Source organism: Podarcis pityusensis (genome assembly GCF_964106645.2).
Source record: "Podarcis pityusensis genome assembly, chromosome: 12".
Classification (NCBI taxonomy): domain Eukaryota; kingdom Metazoa; phylum Chordata; class Lepidosauria; order Squamata; family Lacertidae; genus Podarcis; species Podarcis pityusensis.
Window position 1 is genome coordinate 35,434,026 of NC_138037.1, and position 23,170 is coordinate 35,457,195.

General features: G+C 41.4%; 1 protein-coding gene and 1 long non-coding RNA gene across 3 annotated transcripts; one reads left to right on the forward strand and one right to left on the reverse strand.

The window, feature by feature from the left end:
* Window positions 1–400: 400 nt before the first annotated feature.
* Window positions 401–20,543, reverse strand: TRA2A (transformer 2 alpha homolog). Of its 2 annotated transcripts, none has more exons than XM_080975071.1 (8): window positions 20,307–20,543; window positions 11,381–11,514; window positions 9,528–9,696; window positions 7,378–7,566; window positions 4,225–4,340; window positions 3,624–3,743; window positions 1,642–1,709; window positions 401–1,233 (listed from the first exon to the last, which is right to left on the reverse strand). In XM_080975071.1, exons 1-8 carry the CDS (start codon window positions 20,340–20,342, stop codon window positions 1,223–1,225), a joined length of 843 nt encoding a protein of 280 aa, XP_080831197.1. In that variant the 5' UTR covers window positions 20,343–20,543; the 3' UTR covers window positions 401–1,222. The 2 variants fall into 2 exon arrangements, with proteins under 2 accessions (XP_080831197.1, XP_080831198.1); XM_080975072.1 differs by having other exon boundaries at window positions 9,537–9,696; window positions 20,307–20,542.
* LOC308459598 lies at window positions 9,703–13,514 on the forward strand. Its single transcript, XR_013978206.1, has 2 exons — window positions 9,703–11,079; window positions 11,342–13,514. It is a non-coding gene; the product is annotated as an uncharacterized lncRNA (long non-coding RNA).
* Window positions 20,544–23,170: the final 2,627 nt, after the last annotated feature.

Genomic DNA, 23,170 nt, shown 5'->3' on the forward strand with positions numbered 1-23,170 from the left:
TTATTGGGTTCCTATCTTGCCCTATCTCTCCATCCATTTTGCTGTTCGATATATCTGCACACTCACTTTACTAATACAGGGAGTGATACACCAGAGCTTAATTCCTCAATTCTTTTTCCATGTGCTAAATTTCAGTGTCTCCAGATTGTCCATAGTTTTAGGGAAGATGCTGTTGGATCTCTCTCCAGAAGCAGACTCATATGTTTTATTGTGCACACCGCTACCCCAACTCTAAATCTAAGGGTTGGTTCCAGTCTAATTTAGCTGAAATTGATAGGACTTAAAGAGCAGCTAACCTAGGTTGGATCCAATACCAAGATTTCAGGAAATACTACTTGTTAATTCCTTGCAAGAAACTTAACATATCTAACCAATTGTATTAAATGCTGAAACACTGCACTGGTAGAATTTAAATTTATTTTGAGAAGCAAAATAATAGTTTTGAAATCCATAGTACCAAACAGAACCTGCTTAACCATAATTTTATTTCCATATAGAACTGCTAAGAACAGATCAAATATTTTCTACGCCCAGTAAATTAGGCCTGTCCTGATTATGGGGCAAACATAAGAACGTTTTCCAGTCAATTTAATATTAACCAAATTTCAAATGTCATCCATATTAGCACTGTGATTATATTAAACACATGCCAAGGTGAAATTTGTAGTATACGAGAATTTTGTTTTTTTCAAAGACTTCCCTCCAATGTTTTTTATTATTATTAAATCGCTGCATTGAGAAAATGAGTGAAAATGCTCTGGTTTAAGAGCATGCACTGACTTGGGCTATAACTGAAGATACAGAACAACACTTTCTTCCTCAAAAGTAATAGGCAGAAAGATGAACAGTTCATTAAAATAGTAGATTTCTACTGAAACACAACATGCAGGGCTTTAACACACTTCTGTTTTCCTTCCCCATTACGTTCAACAAAAATCCACTTGCTTTAAAAAAAAATTCACAAAACGTATTACCACTTTGGGTTTCCTATTTAGTTTTCGCTTAAAGATATTTAAGTACATAAAGCTACAACAATTACACCTGGAGTATTACAATAAGAAGAGATGGAAAACTGGTATTTCAACTGAAAATACATATATTCTAAATGAACCAAGGACCTTTTAATAGGGTTTCAGATAACTGCAGGGGATCTATAGGGAAAGCGAAGTTCGGAACTTGCTGTTTAAAAATTGTATTTGCAACTGTGACTAGCTTCTCTTCTTTAATAGCGCCCTGAAAGAAAGAAGAGAGAACACTGTAACCATCAGCTCATAATTCCATATTCATTTGTTTCTCCTTCCACCCAGTATCAGTGAATTCCCCTTTGGTCACACTTCATTTTGCTAAGAACAACTTCTACTAGATACAAATGGTTTACTTAGGGTTGCAATCCTATGGTCCCTGTGAAGGTGTTGCACACACTATAGGATTTTGTGGATCCCTGTCTGCAAGCAGAGAGGGAGAGCCACAGATGGAAAAGGAGCTCTGAAGATGGTATCCTTGCTACTGTCTAATCACTAGAGAATATCCATAAGGCAAATTGGAAGGAGGGGGGGGGGGGCGCGGCGAGAAGCCTGGCAGTGCTTTGATTTGATGTTTCTTCTGCTGTAACCACTCTGGTGAGACTGCTGTTATACTTACTTGGGCTGTAGGAACGGGATCTTGACCGTGATCTGTAACGACTATAGTAAGGTGAAGGTGATCGCCTCCTTTGAAGAAAGTATACAAATACATTTCTTAGCAGTGGCTCTAGTACATGTGGCTATTGTACTACTCAAGAGTTTAAAAAATATTGTCAAATGATTTGTACAGCATATACATTTTTACCAAATGGAAGAACCAAGCTTCATTTGCATGGTTTCTTTCTCCCCCACAGCATATTGGACAAATTTAAAGACACCTATTTTTAAATAGTATTCCACAGTGATTTAAGGTGCTGATTAATATGGAAACATTCTTTTTACAAACCATAAGACATTAACAGATTAAGAAAACACACACACACACCTCTTTTTCACATAAGTCTGTATCTTTAAGCTCTCATAAGTATCTACTGTTATACCTGACCAAATGCAAGGCAGACTAATTTCTGGGTACCATACTCATATGGGCATGTTATTTTCACCTTCAAACGTGCTCCTGCAGCTGCAACAAATAGTGGTTCTTGTGCCAAAGAAACCTGGAGTTGAAAGGGACTACAAAGATAATCTAGTCCTCCTCAACCCAGTCATTTCAACACCAACGTCATATGGCACACTAAGTTGTAATACTACATAAACACAACTTGCTATCCAAGCTCCCTGGTTAGAAGAGATGCTGGATAAGTTTGATTTTCAGAGAGATGTAACTAGACTGGTGTGAAAAAAACACATATATGATTACAACATGCTACTGTAAACTGTTGACCATAGGCTAGCTTTTATATGGAATAGTTTTAATTCCCTGTTTTATCAGGTACTGGGGTTTTTTGTTTTCTCGGTTCTAAGATGTTTAAGCTATTTTACTTGGCTGATTTGGCTTTAATTATTTCGTTTCAAAATATTTATTGTTATATGCTTTGAGACTACTGCAGAGTTTGTAAAACAGGCTAAACGTGCTTTAATAAATTGGAAAGCAGTTATATGGATGCAATAATCTTATTTGCAACAAACCATAAATCACTATACAAACTATAGATCACTATATGAACTAACAGAATTTTTGAAGACTATAAACTTATCTCAAAATTTCTATCCCTAGGGGCTACTCGAGGGCTAAAATTAGTGGGGCCCACCAGTCACAAAATGGTAGTGGAAGGATGGAGCCAGCAATTAAATGAGGAAGGATGAACCCAGAGATTAGCAAAATTGCCTGCCAATTACAGACATTTTCTATTGACATTTAACCCTTCTTTAGAAACAGCTCAATCCTATGCCGTAGCAATCTTCTTGCAGCAGGGAGCTCAAGTACTGACATGACTTTGGATCAGCAAATTCTGCTTAAAGCAGGGAGGGTAAGTGAAGGCAGCTTTTAATATTCTTATCCCAACCACCCATGTTTCATCCGTTTTCTGTGTTCCTTTCACATTATTTCCTCTTCCTAAAACAGCTACCCACTCTTATCCCTTTCCCTAGTTCCCTTTTGAAATATAAACCTTTCATCTAGTTTGCCAGCAAACCAAACAGGAATAAAGGGGGGACTGGTATGTGTGTCCAGAAGACAAAGAAGCACAGGAACCAGAAGGCTCTACAGCAACCCAAGGCTTCTCCTTTTCTTTTTGCTCAGTCTGCTTGTCCCTTTAGACCTGGCATAGGCAAACTCCGGCCCTCCAGATGTTTTGAGACTACAATTCCCATCATCCCTGACTACTGGCCCTGTTAGCTACAGGTAATGGGAGTTGTAGGCCAAAAACACCTGGAGGGCCGGAGTTTGCCTATGCCTGCTTTAGAGCCCATCTTTCCCATTCACTCTCCCCTCACACTCAGTGGGCCACATGATCCCTTTCTTCTTTTACCTTCTTCTCCAACTTTGCATACTACAGCCTCACTCTGTAACCAGCTCCTGCCCATGTGTCTGCCTATGCAATGTTCATGCTTGTGACAAAGATTTCCTCTGAGCCTTTTCATTTAAATCAGAATGCATACCTGTAACGGTAATCATATTCTTCGTATCTGTCATAGCCTCGGTCATATCCTCTGTCGTAATAGGAATCACGGCGACGGCCAGCTCCTCCACCTCCTCCTCCTCCGCCACCACCTCCACTACTTTTTTGGGAGGAAGACAAGATGCATTATGCAAAACATTAGGATTTCTCTTATTTCAAGAAAAAAAAAACATTTCTAACATTTAAACTTGCAGCTCGCAGGGTTTCCCATTCAAGGGATAACTCGGGTCCACACTGGCTTAAGATACAGGATTAGATAGCTCTCTAGACCATTCAATGGGCAGAGTTCACATTTTAAAAGTTTTCCAGAACTGTCTGTCTTTAATTGTATTTGTAATTATTGTTCATGCACTGTAATGCGTGCTACTCAGCAACAGTGAGTTATGAGGTGGCATAGAAATAATGAAAATGAGTAAGTTTAAAGAACATGAAACAAATGGATTTTCAAAAGGAATTTCTCGAGTAAGACCGTGATTAGCCTATGAAGAGACAGAACTATTGCATTTATTGACAACATAGTTTCTTATGAATCACAGACTCTAAAATGCAGTTCTTCTGATTAAGCCAGGAAAACTCCTTACTGGGTTGGCCTGCCCATGTAGATTCCAGGGGTGGGCGTGTGTGCTCTCTTTGTGATAGAATAATCCACCCGGATTCTCCTGCCATCCAGCTCCATTCCATTTGCATGTTCCATTGCCTGCAAAGAAGGCAGACACTTTAGTTCCAGTAACGAGAAATTAGTGCTTATTCTCATTAAGCAAAATCAGCTTGTCTTTAGTTATTAGTATCCTGCTAATCAGTGGACCGTCTTTTCTCTAGCAGAGAGAATTAAAATGTCTCCACTGACTTGGGGCATTAAAGTTAGTGAAATAGGATCCCTTTTAAAGCCAGCACCCTGCTAAGAAGCTGATGCATTCCTGACACTTTGCCTTTAAAGCTCCCCAAAAGGTAAATAGGGAGCCATTTCCCTTGAAGCAAAGGGACCGCACACTAGTGTGGCTTCCTGCAGGGTGCACATGGCTGGGTTACTACTGCTGTTCAGCTGCCATTTCATGCTTTCTGTCTCATACCATCTCACTTACAATGACCTATTCCAGCAGAGCTTAGTAAAATGGCAGGTTCAGCCTACACGACTTCCTAATTAACGTATTTTTCGCCCCACAGGATGCACCGCCCTATAGGACGCACCTAGTTTTTTTGGGGGGGGGGTGGGAAATAAAGAAAAAAAATTATCCCCCCCCCCCAGGCACGGGGCTGGCGCGGGGGAAGCCCGAGCTTCCCTCGACCCCAGCCCCCAGAACAGCCTGCTATCCGCAAGCCTAGGGAGCCGCACCGGTCTCCCCAGGCTTGCGGACAGCTGTGCGAAGCCCGGGCGCGCTGAAGAGGCTTCGAAATGCAGGCAGCTCTGCACAACCCTCCGGAGGCCGGCACGGCTTGGCGCCAGGCTCTGGAGGGTCGCGCAGAGCTGCGCGGAGCCCGGGGGGCAGGCAGCTCTGCGCGACCTTCCGGAGGCCGGCACGGCTTGGCGCCAGGCTCTGGAGGGTTGTGCAGAGCTTCCTGAAGCCTGGAGAGCGAGAGCCTCTAGCTCTCCAGGCTTCAGCGAAAGCCTGTATTCGCCCCATAGGACGCACCCACATTTCCCCTTCATTTTTGGAGGGGGAAAAGTGCGTCCTATAGGGCGAAAAATACGGTACTCACTCACCACTCGGCAGTTCACTCAAACAATGCATTAAGGAACTGACTCCACATCAGGCTCTATCTCCAACACACTCTCATGGATGTTCTATGCTTTGCCTCAATTAACAGTGAGTTTTTAGCTCTATTCTTAATCATGCAAATTAGACAGCATCAATAATTTACAATCAGATGATATAATGATGATTTATTAAATTTCTATACCACCTGTCATCTGAAGATCACAGGGCAGTTCACAATATAAAAACACTAAAATACATTCAAAGAAAAATATTACCCCTATTTTATTAATCCATGAGCAAATTTACATAAATCCTGTTAAAATGTTTGACCCTTGCTCCCTTTTGTGTATGTGGTTGTGGTGGAGATTCTTGGTTGCTACCTACTCCATGTCTCTTGATGCAAATATTTTTCTTTCCCCCACCTTTTTTTTCCTCTTTTTGCTTAATTTGGATTGGAGAAAATATATGGCACTGCTTTGCCACAAATGCTTATGGAAGTACTAGCAAAGAGTTTGTTTATCTACAACAGGTAGGCTCTACAGCAACCGTCATGCTTGCAGTTGTTCAAGAATGCCACAGTATGCCTTTTTGTGAGCAAGCAACCCCTTCTTTGGACAAAATGGTAGCTTTTGATCCAACCTAAACATTATAGTTGTACCTCAGAAGTCGAACAGAATCCGAAAACCAAAGTGTGGCTTCTGACTGGCTGCAGCAAGCTCCTTCAGCCAATCAGAAGCCGCAGAAGCCTTGTCAGATATTCAGCTTCCAAAATAATGTTCGAAAACCGGAACACTCACTTCAGGTTTCTGATTGTATTACATTCTTGGCACTGGATTTTTGTTTAATTCCAGCCCTAGAAAAAAGGCTTATTCATAATTTAGGGCCTAAACTAGGGGAAAATCAAGTTCCACATGGTTACTGTTTACATTGTAAGAAATTAAAAATAAAAACTAGAACATTCTACACTTCAATTCAGTACTTCAAATGTGATTAAATGTGGACTATATCGCCACCTAGTGATTTCTTTCTATCACTGAAACACAGCAAACACTATTTTAAAGAATCTTCTCTCAGCAAAAGGTCCACACTACAAAAACAAATGAAATTCCTGAATCAAAGCATCATAGATTATAGCACTAGTCATACCAATATATAGTTACTCCAAGACAATTTGGAAAATGCTATTATGCAAAGGAACATCAACAAAGACTACCATTCAAATTTCATACTTTTATCAAACAGCTTCACATAAGTACTGACACATCATCAACGTAGTCTCTGGAATCAAACAGACCCAAATGACATAGCATAGTTGTTGTTTTTTTAAAAAGCCTGAAGTATATCCTCCCCATCATGAATGAGGCACAACCAAGTAGATTTAAGAATTACAGTAACCAGCAGATCAAATTTCTTATTATATATGATTGTGTACTTTAAACACGAGGAAACATTCTCAGTCAAAATTATGTATTACAGCAGCCACATGATTTGATTAAAACTATATTACTACTATGCTGATTTGAAGCTAAAAAAACTGAAATTTAAGTTTTAATGCCAGTTTATTTTTCAGAAGCTTATTATGCTTCTTCTCTCTCAAATGCAGTTTTTTCAAATGCCTGGTTTGAAATCCTGGTTAGTTTACATTTATCAGGTATAACCCTACAGTGTGGTTAAGAGGGAATTTACATACAAGTGGGCACAGAGTGTACACTCTCACAGTCTTCACTTAGTCTTGATTATTATTAGCAATCAGGAGGTAGGTCTGCACTGGACAACTGTGGCTGATTCACAGATTTATACAGTACTATTACAACTTTTTTAAGAGAGAGAGAGATAGAGAGATAGATAGAGTGAGTGAGTGCTGAATTTGCCTTTCATTATATGCTTATGTTCTGCCTTGGCCCCAAGCCTTGTGTGACTCTTCCAGGCCTCTCAAATGACCTGGAAGTCTCCAGGGAATCTCAACTCTGTGGGGAAACCTCTACAGCCTCATAATCACTGGTAAACTTTGCAACCTTCCCAACTTAATAAATTTACCTCTTTAGAATCATCTATTCTTTCAAAGTAAACAAAAGCAAATCCTCTTGATCGTCCAGTTCGTTGATCATAAACCACATTGACACCGCTCAAAGGTCCGTAACGAGAGAAGACTTCACGAAGATCCCTCTCAGTAGTATACAAACTGAGGCCAAACACGCCAAGGCATGTATTAGGATCTGGATTAGCCTAAAAAATGAACCAAATTCAAGTATCAAAGCATGTCTAGAACAGTGCCAGTTGCACACTCACTCATTCTTTCACTGACATAGGCAGCAAGGTATTTTAGATAACTGCACATTCTGAGTAACACAAGAAGGGAAAGGAAGATCTATTATGCCTACTCCACCACTGGATCCAATTCTCATAATGAAAGAGGATTCAGAAGGTCTCGCTTCATTATGCTGACTAGGGGGAGGGGCAGATTAGCTGCAGAGAGAGTACAGCAAACTGGCTGGACTTACTACAGAGCAGCTAATCCTACAGAGGTTTGACAATATACTGGCTAGAGGGTTTCTAATGCAGTTATGGCAAGATGCAGGGGTAGCCAACATGGTGCACTCCAGATGTTTTGGGCTACAAGATTATATTGCAGGGGTAGCCAACATGGGGTTCTCCAGATGTTTTGAACTTACAACTTCTATCAGCCCCAGTCGGCATGACCAAAGCTTAGGGATGATAGAAACTGCAGCCCACAACATGCAAAGGGCATGTTTGCTGCAAACAAGATAATTACGTCTTTGAAATCTGACCAAAATGCTGCATTCTGTTCGTGTCATGATGGTTTAGTCTTTTACAGCTTAAAAAATGTATTTACCATCTAGTGATGGGCAGATGGAATGATATAGCATTCTGGTTTCATGTTTCAGACATTTGCCTGCAATTCTCCTTTCTGTTCAAGAACAACTTCCTTGAAGCAGCCAAACAGGTCTTGTTAATTTCCTCAGTGTCTTATTGCAAAAGAGGGAACATTTAATCAGCCATACAATGGAAACCTACCTGCTTTGTACCACCCGCACATGTGCTCCAAAACTCTCCAAGGAGAGTAGAAAGGATCTCAAGTTCCTTTCCCACTCCTAAAATCAGATCAGTTTAACAAATGGAGCCTTAAGATGTTGTAATTCCATAATTTTAAAATGTATAATCATTTCTATATACAGTATAGCAAATATAGAAACACCTGTCTTTTGGCTTGCAGGATTTTTTTTATTTTATTTTTTTTTGCCAGAGCCAGCAGGCAAAATGGTGGCTTGGAATGGGAGTGAGTTACAAAGACTCCTGCATCCCATAATGCCTCAATATTTACATAAATAATTTTAATGTAAATTTTAATAACTCAGAGTATCCTGCCAGCCTACCACAAGGGATGCGGCATAGCAAAACCAGAATAGAGGCAAAGACAGAGTCCTATGCCCATAATTATCAGAGGGGTTTTGCCAATTTCAGCTGCTTCCACCAAACCTCAATTTCAAAAGGTAAGGCGGGGCCAAAAATAACCACTGAGATTGCCTGACCACTTGAAGTCAATCAACTGTTGATCATGATATGCCTCTGACATATAACTTTCCCTAAACTGGCACAGGATAGATGCAAAATTTCTGAAGAAATTGTATTTGTGATTCCTGCTGGTGGGGGCTGATAGGAGTTGTAGTCCAAAACATCTGTAAGACACCATGCTGGGGACAGCTGATCTAGTCTACCCAAATATCTTCATACCAGCAAGGATTTAAATCTCATTTCCCACGCCCAACTGTAAATCTTTTGAAAGCTATTAGATTTCAAAATTGTCTGTTCTTGTAAAGAACTACACACCTCTCGGGTTTGGTTTGGGGGGGGCCTCCTCCCATAAAGCCACCAGTTCTTTCCACCACCAGCACCCCCCGCCCCTTAAGAGAAAATCAGGGTGCTCCTCTCCCCTACACTTCCTTGTTTGGGAAAGTACTGTGGGGTATTCATACTGCTGGTTGCTAGGGTAAACGCTAATAGACCTGACAAGCAGAAAATGCCAAGGCTCCTCTTATTCTTGACCGCAGAAACCTGCAAGCTGTGGATGTTATGCCTAATCAACAAAAATAAATTAGTTAAATGGATTAGCTTTTCTTATACATATATTCATAGTGAGATTTAAAATAATTTCCCTACAAGCTTACACTACATACTCTGCTGCCAGTGTGCCTTCTTCGGTTAGACATTGGAGAGTGACTGCGGCTCCTTCGACGCCGGTACTCTGGAGTGTATGATCTGCTTCGTGATCGCCTTCTATGAGAATGGGATCTAGAGCGAGTGTAACGCCTGTGAGAATGCCTTCTTGACCTGGACCTTCAAATGATACATTTTATTTGTTATATGAAAACATCTGTGAAGCACCATAGAAATATTGAAGTTTTCATAAATTCATGCATTATTTTTTTATATATATGCTCCTGAAAGCATATCAAAGTAAGTTTCTGGCACAGATTTAAAATATCAAGTAATTTAAAATAAACGTTTTGTAAAATGTAAATAACATTTTCAACATTTATCTGTTCCAGGGACTCCCAAACTTCCCCCCACAAGGACCACATGAAAATTGCTTAGGGTCTTGGTGGACCACTCAATTATTTTTCTGCATTTTGTAGCAATTGTATTGTGCTGTGCTAGATGGTATATGATTTAACTGTACTGACTGCTTCTTTATTTCTTTCATTGCATTTTATTGTATTACAATTTGAATTTCTTAACTACTTGTGCAGGTAATTTCTTGAGTAATTACTAGCCATGTAATGGTGTTTCAATACAACAATTTCGTAAGGTAGCAGTTCACCACAGAACATATAAAACACCACAAAGAACTGGTTCACATGTCATGGTAAGTCACAGGTTTCTCAATCACTCCTGTTTTCCTTGGTCTGTTGTGGAACCAAGTTAAATCATGAGTAGAAGCTAAAGGAGAACAAAACCAGCCTTGTGATTTGTTTCTCTTGGTTCCAGGCAGAATGAAGCAAAGCAGGAGTGGTTGTGCAGTGTGCGCACATGTTTCTCATTCACAGGATGCCATGGTTTATTTCTTAGATGATTTATTGTTGTGTGAAAATCAAGCCATTGTATGGAATGCCGGTTTATGGAAGCTTCACTATCACTGGGGACAGAAAGGAGATAGCTTTTCTTACATTTTAGGATCTGATTTGTCTTATGTTTTGTCTTATGTGATGGTAATCTACAAACTGTTCTCCAGTTAGAGGCACAAAGCCTTGTGACATCAGAAAGGAGAATTTTCATATCTCCTATAGCTATCACGGTAATTTTCAGAGCACTTCCATGGTGGAAAATTTTCAGAGCACTTCCATGGTGTAGTTGGTGCTGCAACTAGGCCATGAGGAGGTACAACAACCTCACTGTGGAGAAGGGTTGTAGCTGCATAGCACAGGAAAAGCTTCACATGCCAAAGGTTCAGTTTCAAACCCCAGCATCTCCTGATATGGCTGTCTGAAGCTCTGGGTAGTGACAAGCAGCGAGTGTACACAGTATTGAGTGAGATGGACAAGTGGTCTACTGTATAAGGGAGCTTCCTATAATTCTATGCTACTCTGAGGAGCAGTTCAACCTTGCTAAAGAACAAGGTCTGACGTTTTAAAATAATCCATATAAAATATTCTTAAAAAGTACAACTCAAAATCTCTTTCATGAAACCCCTCAATACCTTGAAGGCCCAAAATAAGTACCGTATTTTTTGCTCTATAAGACTCACTTTTTCCTTCCTAAAAAGTAAGGGAAAATGTGTGTGCGTCTTATGGAGCGAATGCAAGCTGCGCAGCTATCCCAGAAACCAGAACAGCAAGAGGGATTGCTGCTTTCACTGCGTAGCGATCCCTATTGCTGTTCTGACTTCTGAGATTCAGAATATTTTTTTCCCTTGTTTTCCTCCTCCAATACCTAGGTGCGTCTTGTGGTCTGGTGCGTCTTATAGAACGAAAAATACGGTAAGTTTTATGCAAAGACAGAATGTATAACAGCAGACACATACCTGGATTTTGATCTTGATCGAGAGCGTGACTCAGAATGTTTAGAAGCTCTTGATGGGCTACGCGATCCTGACCTGCTCTCAGATTTTACACGAGCAGGACTCCCAGCTGGAGATTTTGACTGGGAGCGCGACTCCTAACAAAAAAAGCAGTATTACAAATGGTAGTGGTTGCACAAATGCCTACCTTCTTATATTAAAGTAACTATATTTTATTGATTGTGCCTGAAAAACAAATGGTTAGGCAATACCCTCCAGGACAAACTTCTGTTTAACCCACTGTTAACTTTGCGCGATTTCCTCAAATAGTTCCCTACTCGAACCGGATGACCAATGCTCTATTAACTAAGTAATCATGCAAATTCATCTACAACTTGATCATACAGACACTGGAACATAAACCATACATTTACTTAACCTAGGACCCATTCATTCTTCCAGATTCTTTTAATTCTACTTCACTCTTGCTTTCTACTTTTCTTCATTCTTCATTGAGTTTTTCATTTTTCATACTTCGTGTATTCTTCCCCAATTCAAACAATTCATTATAGCCTTAAAAATATTCAAGTGCTTCTATCTGACCAATCTTCTGTTCAATTTTTTCCCCCATTCAATTTTAATTTTCTGATCTTTAACACTTTTCATTAGCCTTCTTTTATCTTGATTTATCTTCCACATTCTTGGAAAAAACTCTTCCATTTCTTCACGAACATTAACCTTAATGGAAAAAGAACATTTAGTATATTTAAGCATGTGGGGATTATAAAACTCTGCTGGAGTTTCAGACTTTTATCTACCAAAATTGAATAGCCAGCAGGTAAAGTGCAAATAACTAATTTATAAAAGCATTTTTTCAAAAAAAAATCTTTTAACTGGTGTAATCATATAGGCTCTAAAAATGAGTCCACTGATTTCCTTGCAACATTTCCCAAAAGTTCTAAATCTATTCTGCTCCTTTTCTAACTTCCATATGATACACACAGACTTCAGTGTTACCTTAAATACTAGGATTGTCTGAAGTTAAAAATGTCAAACAAAACTTATAGGCCAGATTTCAAAGAGCTACACTAGATGCAAACAGGGAGTTAGACATGCCTAATATAATGCCCAGCTCCCCATCACCCCAGGCCGCATCACAAACTTTTAAACTCCCAGCTTCAAGAAGTTTAACATGCAGCTTGGGGAGCAGTTGTTCATGACAGACAAGTACCAAGTCCAACTAGCTGCAGTTCTTGGGATTCAGGCCACAGATGTGCCAATGATCTGAATATTCCAAAATACTTTTTTTCCTAAACCTAACCATTCTATCCAAAACCTACAAAATATGTGCATAGTAGGGAAGAAACGAAGCCAATTTAAGGCTCTTCTTCAGTAACAACTTAAATCAACTTCGGTAGTGGCTGCCATGTGAAGTTACCTATAGAACTGGGACTGTTATTCTGTATTCCTTGTCAGAACAACAGATGAATCAAACAAGCAATACAGGAAAATAAGATATTTGAATAAGCACTCTCAAATGAGGTGATTGGGCAAACAAGGAAACTAAAAGAACAGATCAAGAATTTTATGGAAAGATATTGCATATTTGAATTTGAATCTTCATTGTATGTCTCATGAACATTACATTAAGACACATCAAAACTGTGCCCTCCTTTTCTCATTTGCACAGCAATCTGTACTGCTCTGTCCAGCTTATTCCCTTTTTAGCCAATGAAAACTGCTTATTGCATTTATTTTGCCAAATGTCATTTTGTCTTATAGTTCTTACTGTTTTGTTTCTCATTAAAGATGCCATTTTATCATTTCATTTCAGACCTGTTTTCCCATACTTATGTCATATTGAAGAGTGAAGTAGTGAATTTTTCAGAAGGGAATCTGCATGCTCGTGGTAGTCTAAACATGCACATTTTAATAGCACCATTACTTTCCCCGAGTTGACCAAAATACCATATTGTGAAGCTGTGTCTAATTGTCAAAACAAGACAATGTTCTTTAAAAAAAAAAAATAGCATTAGGAGGAATGGGTAAGAAAGACAGGGAAATTGATGGTGGAAAAATGCTTAACCAAAGAAAATATTAAATATGAAAGTGGGGCAGGGTGCCTCACTTTTCATGCTTGTCCATATAAAAAATAAAAAGCCCACTTCATTGACTAAGTTTCTAACCCAAACTTCCCATCAGCAAACTTCCACAAGAATCAATTAGTAAAGAAGGAGTATACTGTGCAGTGCCAGGTTAACACTCTCACAAGGTGGCAGCAAAAATATAACTCATAATAATTTTTTTCATATATGAAATTGTTTCACACTGGCAAGGCAATCTTAGGCATGCCTACTCAAAAGTAAGCCCCATGGAGTAGTAATTCAATAGGAATTATCCACAGGTAAATAAGTAAAGGATAACAGCCTAAATTAAGGTGATAAGAGAGGACTTAATAGTCAGATCCCAACTACTGTTGATTTAGCTTTCTTTCTCTTGCCTTCAGATAACTATGTTCATAACGTAAAAGTGTCAAGAATGCAGGACAAACTTTCTGAGCAGAATCAAAGGTATCAACCCTTTAGACTAGCATTTATTCACATGTTTAACTTACACCCAACCATAGGGGAGCCGTGACTGAATCTTGAGGTGGTCATTTCGTCATCTGCAACCATGGATCTCTTCCTGGCAGCTACTTGCCCAATCCAATCACAACTTGAGACTCTTTCCCAGAGCTCTCTGTGCAGAGGACTCAGACAAGAGGTCAGGAAAACCACAAATAATCACTAGGTCCACCAAAATTTGTGACTCTTAATATTCAAAATGTAAATAGGTGGGATGACTGGGATGGTTTGGGACCCAATATAAACAAATCTACAGGACAATGCTATACATATTGACACAGAAGCAAGTACCACCAAATTCGATAAGACTTACTCCTGAGTGTGCGGCCTTAAGAGTCTTGTGAGAAACAACCATTCAACTTTGAAGACTGCCATAAACAAAGCGGAATGGAAGGTACCACTGATATTGTAGATAAACAACTAAGTTTTGTATTATATGATGCGTGGGATATATGAAACCACCCAGAGATATTTGGATGAAGGGCAGAATACAAATTTAATAAATAAATAATAAAATAAACTATTTTTTAAAAGGATTTGTCAAATGAGCCCTTTCAAATACAATGATACTGTTATATAACATTGATAAATGTATACAAATAAGAATCTAAAAATAGTTAATTTTATTTTGCTGATACCTTCAACAAGACAGGACAATAAAGTTTCTCAAGCACTTTAAAATGGGCCTAAAGAGTTGCAAGATTAAATCAATTAAAAGGTGTGATCAATTGAAAAAAATCATCTTCAATTACATTTCCCCTCATGACAACAGGGGTATCTTTTTACCAGTCTAAACCCTACTGCAGGGAGGGGGGGGGGTTGCTATGCCCTGGGAAGTCCAAGACCTAGGTCCAAATTCCTAATGAGCCACATAATTTCTGTGCTCACCATCATTCAACCTAACAAGGTTGTTGAGAGGTTGAATAAGAGAAGATGAATAGAACTGGCATTGTAAAGCAGTTTTACACCAGAGTGCTATAGAAATAGAAGTTTTACAGCTAGCAATAAAAGCTCAATAAAGCTAATTAAGATACCATCAACTCCAAATAAAACCAGTATGCTCAGGGGGCACTCGGTGAAGAAGGGCAATGATCTGGTTCACAGGCAATTCTGTCTGCACAGAAAGTACTTCCAGTATCCTCAAAGAGCACCAATTCAGGAACCCCATGTTCCCTAGAGTTGAGAGCACTCCCAAGTTTGTACTAACTACAGATCACTCAGACCCAATGCCTTAAGTCAAGGATGTCCAACCAGTGGTAGATCACGGGATCCTCATCGTGTACAAAAAGTTATTGGGGGAAAGCTAAAAAAAAACTCTGTGCAATCTTCCCCCAAAAAACCTCAACAACTCTGGGCACTTCTCTCCTAAAAAAAAATTCTGGGCAATCCACCCACCCCATGCACGCTCCTCCCTTCAATGACAATGGGTAGATCACTGCCAGTTTTTTTATACTGGGAATAGATCGCAGTCTCTTGGGAGTTGGCCAAACCTGCCTTAAGCCAGTGTTTTTCAACCACTGTTCCGCGGCACACTAGTGTGCCGCGAGATGTTGCCTGGTGTGCCGTGGGAAAAATTCGAAAGATTTTTTTTTTTTTTAAATGTCAAATTTTCGCCCACTAGGCGGGCGCCGGACTGTGTCCACCCTATTTTCCATCCGTCCTGGGTGGGGATCAGATCGGATGGGATCGGATGAGAGCGGACAGGCGGTCCGCTCTCATCCGATTCCCCATAGAGAGCAGCGGGGCTCTGACATCTCCCTCTCCGCACACAGTGCGGAGACAGAGCTGTCATCCGCCGGCTCAGCGGGGATCAGCGGATCGATCCTCGCTGAGCAGAGAACAATCCGCAACGTTTTTGTTTGCCATTAAAGAAAAAAATATTAAACCATGCTTGAATGTTAAACCATGCTTCTTTGTGTTTATTTGATTCCTATTCAAGAGAATTACTTTATATATAGTCAATATAGGCACAGAGTTAATTTTTTTAACATTTTCTAATGGTGGTGTGCCTCGTGATTCATGAAACAAGTGTGCCTTTGCCCAAAAAAGGTTGAAAAACACACCTTAAGCTATAGAAAAGGAGATCAGGCGAATTCATGAAAGTGTGAGATTCTGCAGCCTAGCAACTATAAAAACAGCATGGTATATGCTCTGGCCCTTGGGGAACCAATATACCATGCTGTTTTTATAGTGCAGAAGACAACTCTGTATCTTTTGTGGAGACATTTTTTCGCCTCTCTGAGGCCAGGCTGGGGTTCCTACTGTAAGCAGCTGTGCTGAACCTGGCTTGGAGGACAGCTGATTGCCCATCAGCTTGCCCTATGGGCTGCTCCCCATGGCCCTGCACTGGTCCCTGCTGCCACAGGTTTGCATGGGAAAGCGAAGACTTCAAAGGACCACATGCTGGGATAGTTTCCACACACTCTCTCAGACAACCCTCTCTATCTTCCATCCAGACTAGCAAAAGGATTATCAAAGCTCAAGGACAAATTTTAGGCAGGCAAAAACACTCAAGGATAGTGAAAAGCAGAAATGATGAGGAGTGAGGCCTGGAAGTGAATCTTAGAGGTCAAACAGAGAGGTTTGGAGGGCCAGATTTGGCCCCCAGGGCCCAAGATTCCCCACTACTGCTTTACATCAACATTCCAACATGGAACACACATTCTGAGTCCATTTCTGAATGTATGTTTAGAACCCAATAGCTCAAAGGCATAACTGGAAGTAGCACCAATATAACATAGCTAACACTTGAATTGTTTGCCTTTGTTATGTTAAAAGCATGGACAGGATAAACACACCAGTGCAGGTTAGAAATATAGTTCCCTTAAATTTCATCCAAAGCTGAGAACTCAGCCCTAGAATTTCTTCTAAGCATTCATGTTTAGCCTTGAAATGTTTAGAAACAATAAAGGAGGGCACTGCCTTCATTACTAAATAATCAGAGCAAAGGCCTAAACTTCTAGGATTAGGGTAACAGCCCTCCAAGGCCCAAGAGTGTGGTTGCTAGACAGGCTCCCATGTTAGAATCTAAAAGGGGTTCAGACATTACAGGGCAGTGTTTTTGAACACTACAATAAACATAAGCAATTATAATACAGATCCAACATACAGCCTGACAAAAATCCTTTAAAAATTTATTAGAAGTCTGCATCTATGTTTTTTAGGTATGGTCCAACCATAGGACTACCAATATTTTGTTAAATCCCCAAGGATCAAACATCCAATCACCTGCAATTTCCCAATACTTTATGCAACTATTTAGGATTAAGAAAATATAGAATTAACTTTGAACCTCTCAAGTTGTCAAATATTTATTGGAAACAGTAGTAGTGTTTAGTCCTGCTTCAAAATGCACTTCTACAACTGAAGCCTTCAAGTAATAGTCAGGTTGGCATATTTTTTGTTTTGTTTTTTGTTTTGGCTGTCTCTGAGAAACACTAGCCCAATGAGTTATCTTTCTCAAATGTATTCAGTCATCTGCCTTTTCCTACAAAAACTACTAATATAAGAGCAAGCATGCTCTGGTACAGAACTAGGGCATTTAACATACAAAATTGCCCTGAGCCAAGCCCCAACTCTAATATAGATATAGAATGATAAAACTGGCTCCAGGAAGGCAGGCAAGGAATGAGTTAAGCTAAGAAGAAGAAGAAGAAGAAGAAGAAGAACCAACACAGGTATAGCAAAGTATTTGTAGGCTCATTTACAAGCTATTTAAAATTTTCTTTTGAGCACCAAGTGTTTATCATCAAACCCATTATCAGTACTGAGCACCAAAGCACTGAAAACCAAACAGATACACTCTACGTATCCCAAATGACTACAAAGCATTCTGTAATAGAACACCACTTTTGATGCAGCAGTTTGCATTGAATTGTGCAGATCTGTTCTAAGTGTAGTGAACTAGTTGAACACAGATACTCTGCCCTGCTAACTTTCTACAGAACTATGTGGCTCTATATATTTAACACACACTCATCATCACAGGTTAAACATGTTATTTTATTTTGTGCACATTCAAAACTAAATTTGAATGCACAAAGAATGCAAGGTGTTTTCTTGGAATGTTCAATCAGCATTAAATACTACCGCTCAGGTTTTAGAGCTCCAGGCCAGTTAATGTGAAAGCTCCAGTGCTAGCTGGCAACTTTTCACTTCATATAATGAGGGAATACGCAGAATGCTTTGATCAAATCACCACAGCTGGAATTAGGGTACATATAGACAAGGCTGGCCCACCCGAGGCAAGGTGAAATGACTGCCTCATGTGGCAAGCTTCACTGGGATCGCAGATCCCCATGTCAATCTCTCTTCACCTTGTTTCTGATGTAGATTTTCCCTCACCCCTTCTTCCCTGGTGGGGATCTACCTCTGGTGCCAAAATATATTAGGCTAGCCCTGCATATAGATATAAATGGTTCTAGATAGGGTGGTCTAGACCATGAAAGATTTATAAGGCAAGCACAGGAACTCTGAATTGGGCACAGAAGTTTACAGGCTAAAAGTGGACATCCCTGCTTTTAAAAACAGAGCAGTGGAGAAGTGGAGCTGGTAAAAAGTGTTCCTGGACCATCACTACCTACTTATCCATAAACAAAGCATTCTCTCTATGGTAAAAAATGGATATGGAAACAAATAGTGTGCTTTTCCTGTTAAGACATGTTGTATGCACGCATGCGTGCATGTGTTAAATATAGCATAGTAGACAGTACAGTACTGCAGTTAGTCGTGCAGTGAATCTGCGTCCAGCTACTTTACTACCCCCTCCCCGCCAAAGACTTAGGTGGTGGTAGTGGGTGATCCCATGTCTTCTTTGGCCTAATTTCATTTTGTTTTGTCTTAGCCACCATACATTGGTTCAACACTGACAGTCACTCCTGGATGCTTACATAAGAGAATAGAGATGGATGTGATCAGCATATTGATATGGCAGGCCCTATTCCCACAGCACTAAGCGAGTCTTCCAAATATCCTTATGCTGAATGTAGCCAATTTAAAAAACAACATGGAATCATTCTGACATTCTGACATGCCCAGACATTCTGTCTAGAAGTTCAAACTGGAATTGAAGAATGGAATGACCTAAAAGGTGCTGAGAGGTCCAAAAAAAGTTTCTCCCTGTTCACCTCCAAGTATCATTCACCAAGTGTAACTAATGCTGTTCCAGTCCCACATCCAGCCCAGTCTGACCATAATTGCCAAGGGTCAAATAAATGTATTCCACCCAAGAATCAAGCTAAGATAATGCACTTTCCCCAGGCATGAATCTCAATGCCATTACTAAATAATGCCTCCAATTCATTTGAGAGAGGATTCACACCTCTCCTTCAGAAAGCTTCCGAGGGGTCAATCGAATGATTTCCTACAACATATATAACAATAATAAATAACCAAACAGCGCGGGTGAAGCACAGGCGCGGGCTTTGGATCAAACCGTTGAGTTACTAACAACAAACCTAAACAGAGCAAAATGTCTGCCGCCACCCCAGACACAACAAAAAATTGATTCTGGCTTTTCTTATTTAAACTAGAAGTCGTACTGGAGATACAAGAAGGCTGCCTAGGAGGACGCTGACCTTCAACCGCAGAGTAGGAACCCTGACCTAAAGCTGGGTCGCTACAGAACCACCGTCATAGCAATGTATCAGTAAAAAAATAATTAAGAAGTAGGTCCCCAATTGCATGTGTGGGCTAAAGCTGGGTCTTCGGTCTGAAAAAATTGAGCCGGAGGGAAAACAGCCTTTTCTGCCTAAGAAAGAAGATCGCCTCGGTCCTCACGCGCCGGATTTCCTGATCTACACGAGGCGTTGAGATCCCTTCCTACCAAACAAATCCTAACTTCGCTCAGGATTTGGCGGTCGGGGCCTTGGAAAGGAAGAAAACGGGGCTGGTTTTGCAGTTTTAAAAATAATATAGAGAGAGATTCATCGGGTTCTAGCGATAACGGCAGAGCTCAGAACTGGAAACTGGGAAGGGGGTGGGCTAGGAATCAGGAGAAAGCGTAACCGGAATCCCAGGATCACGTTTTTTGGGGTTTTGTTTTGTTTTTTAAGACTAAAGATCCCGGTTCAAAAATGGGAGGGCGGGAAAGCCAGGCCCGGAACAGAAACCGCGAAAGCGGCCCCCGCGGGCGTCAGCGCGGCCCCCACCTCAGGCGAAGGAAACCATTTTGGAGAAACAACGGCGCTCTCCTCCGGGTGGCTCCGCCCCGCTCCGCGCCCGGCTGGGAGGCTCCGTTTCCCCCGCGTCTCGAGCGACTTCGTGCCCTCGGGGCCAGGCCAGGCCTCCGACACCTCGGCCTGGACAGAGAAGCGCTCACTACTCACCCTCCCCTCGAAGTTGTTCTCCTCCACGTCACTCATGGCGGCGCTTTCCTCCCAACCCGGCAGGCGGATGAAACGAGCGGGAACCCGGGCGAGGAGCGCTTGAGCGCCGCGACCTTCTCCTGAGGCTGCCTCCTCAGTCAACCAGCTACCCTCTTGTGGCGGCGGAGGCGGCGGCAGCGGCAGCGGCAGTAGCAGCAGCAGCGCAAAATGGCGCCTCGCTCCGTAAGGTCTGCGCCCGACACTGCGCGAGGGGGCGGAGCTACCGAATGCCCCGCCCCATAGGCCACAATGGAGGCGACGCCGCCGTCAGGAGCGAAGCGGGAGGCAGGAGGAGTGGCGCAAGCGCAGTGGAGTCCACGCAGCCCCTCCTGTTTAGGCCGTTGCTAGGCTTACGTTGTAGTGATTACAGTTCCTTTAGGTCCATAGTTAACAGCTGTTTTGTTTCTGGGTTCAAAGCCTTGGCTTCCTTCTCCTCTGGATCTGTGGAGGAATATGAGCATGGAATGTGGCTCCTGCCTGCTGCCTTTCCCTGTAGGGCTTGTAATAAAGGATGTATTATATATTATAGGATTTCCACAGCATCTACATTGGGAGCGAAGGCAGCTGACTCTAGGCTGGACTAACTCCTGTGTAAGTTCGGGCAGGATCCCCACGCAACATTATCTCCAGATTTCCATTCCTTCTTGTATACACTGTAGCTGGTAAACCAATAGATGCTGTCGGTGATCCCTTTAACTTCGAAGCTCCACAACACACATTCTCTTTAAAGGCCATGGCAGGTGCCACATAATACCTATTTCACTTTTGTAATAACTCAGTTGCATAGTGTGGCAGCAGCTGCACTTTGGAACTCCCTGCCTCTTGAGATCAAGCAGGTACCTGCCCAAAACATTCCTGTTTAGACAAACCTACCCAGATGCTTAGAAAGTTCAGGTAATTTTAATTGGTTTTAGTATTTTAACTTTAAAGGTAAAGGTACCCCTGCCCGTACGGGCCAGTCTTGCCAGACTCTAGGGTTGTGCACTCATCTCACTCTATAGGCCGGGAGCCAGTGCTGTCCGCAGACACTTCCGGGTCACGTGGCCAGCGTGACAAGCTGCATCTGGCGAGCCAGCGCAGCACACGGAAACGCCGTTTACCTTCGAACTGCTAGGTTGGCAGGCACTGGGACCGAACGACGGGAGCGCACCCCACCGCGGGGATTCGAACCGCCGACCATGTGATCGGCAAGTCCTAGGCGCTGAGGTTTTACTCACAGCGCCACCTGCATCCCTCCATTTTAACTTTAGTATGTTTTAAATTCTTCCTGAGTTTACTGTTTTTATTTTCTGTAATCCACTTTTAGGGATTTTTATTTTGGGGGTTTTTTTTGCAATTAAGCTGTTCATAAATTTTGTAAGTCATAATAAATCAGTAATGATGTTCCAGCCATATTTGCCCTCAACTGCTCACTTCCATGTGAAGTCATGGGATGAGGTATAGCAGGGATATCCAACCGGTTGATCCAGCCGATTGCGGGACCCTGATGGCCCCCCCAAAAAAGCTCAACAACTTCAGTTGATCGTCCCCCCAAAAAGCTCAACAACTCTTCCCCCCAAAAAAGCTTAACAACTCTGGTCAATCCAATGGGGACATCACTGCCATTTTTTTTATATATAGTGGGAGTAGATCACAGTCTCTTAGAAGTTGGACGTGCCTGAGGTAGGGTTGCCATATTTTGAAAAGCAGAAAAGAGAACGCTATGATGGCCGTTCAAAGCAAATACAGTGGTACCTCGGGTTACAGACACTTCAGGTTACAGACTCTGCTAACCCAGAAATAGTACCTCGGGTTAAGAACTTTGCTTCAGGATGAGAACAGAAATCACGTGGCAGCGGCAGCGGGAGGCCCCATTAGCTAAAGTGGTACCTCAGGTTAAGAACAGACCTCCAGAACGAATTAAGTTCTTAACCTGAGGTACCACTGTAAATGCAATTTGTCTCAAATTTTACCCCTGAAAGAGAGGGTTTGTCCTGGAAAAAGAGGACACATGGCAACCCTAGAAGGGCTCTGCCAACTGCATCAATTGCTGTTAACACCAGGGAGAGACTTCCTTTTTAAAGCCATTTATATTTGTTTTAGGAGTGAGCTGGAGAAAGTGACTGAAGTGTGTAATGGGCAAATCAGAGGCTATGCAATGACCTACGACTAGGTACATAATCTCCCCTCCCTACTCGCCCACCACCTCTGCAATCCCTGTAACAGACCTCAAAACAAAATAAAAAAATTCCTTCCAGTAGCACCTTACAGACCAACTAAGTTTGTTATTGGTATGAGCTTTTGTGTGCATGCACACTTCTTCAGATACCACAGGCCTATTCTGTTGTCTGGCATGCCTGCACATGTTGACTTGTGAGCAGCATGCATTGCCCAAGCAGTCACAGTATGCTGGATTATATATACTTTTAAAAAAAATAGGAATCATCTCTTTCCCATCCTCCCACACACTTAAGACAGATACCAATGCAGACTTTATAAGTTTGAACACCAAACCATCACCTTTCTCCTCATTCCTCTTTGCTTAACATGCAGCCTCGTGACAAGTTCTGGACAAAAAAAGCTAGTTTACTATTTTGATTGGCCTAATTACTTCACAAATTATGCATGCATGAGGGAAGTTTGGGTTTGGGTTTATAAAATAGTAGCTCCCCAATGCCACCCAGCAAACTCCTTTTGTAAGTGAGAAGAGTTTCAAAAGCAGTTTGTGTTACCAGTATATTATAGTGAGTGCTCTTCAGAGAGTGGGGGAAATTCCATTGGGATACGCCTAAAATAAGACTGAAATCATATACATATTCAATTGGGTGTTAATTCAGTGGGATGGA

Bases quoted from the DNA above. Each gene is read 5' to 3' on its own strand.
- TRA2A (XM_080975071.1), bottom strand. From the start codon at position 20,342: ATGAGTGACGTGGAGGAGAACAACTTCGAGGGGAGG. The intron at 9,697-11,380 runs GTATGTGTCTGC...TATCATTTGAAG, and splicing joins CGATCAAGATCAAAATCCAG to GTCCAGGTCAAGAAGGCATT. The intron at 4,341-7,377 runs GTAAATTTATTA...CCTTCTTTGCAG, and splicing joins GAATAGATGATTCTAAAGAG to GCAATGGAACATGCAAATGG.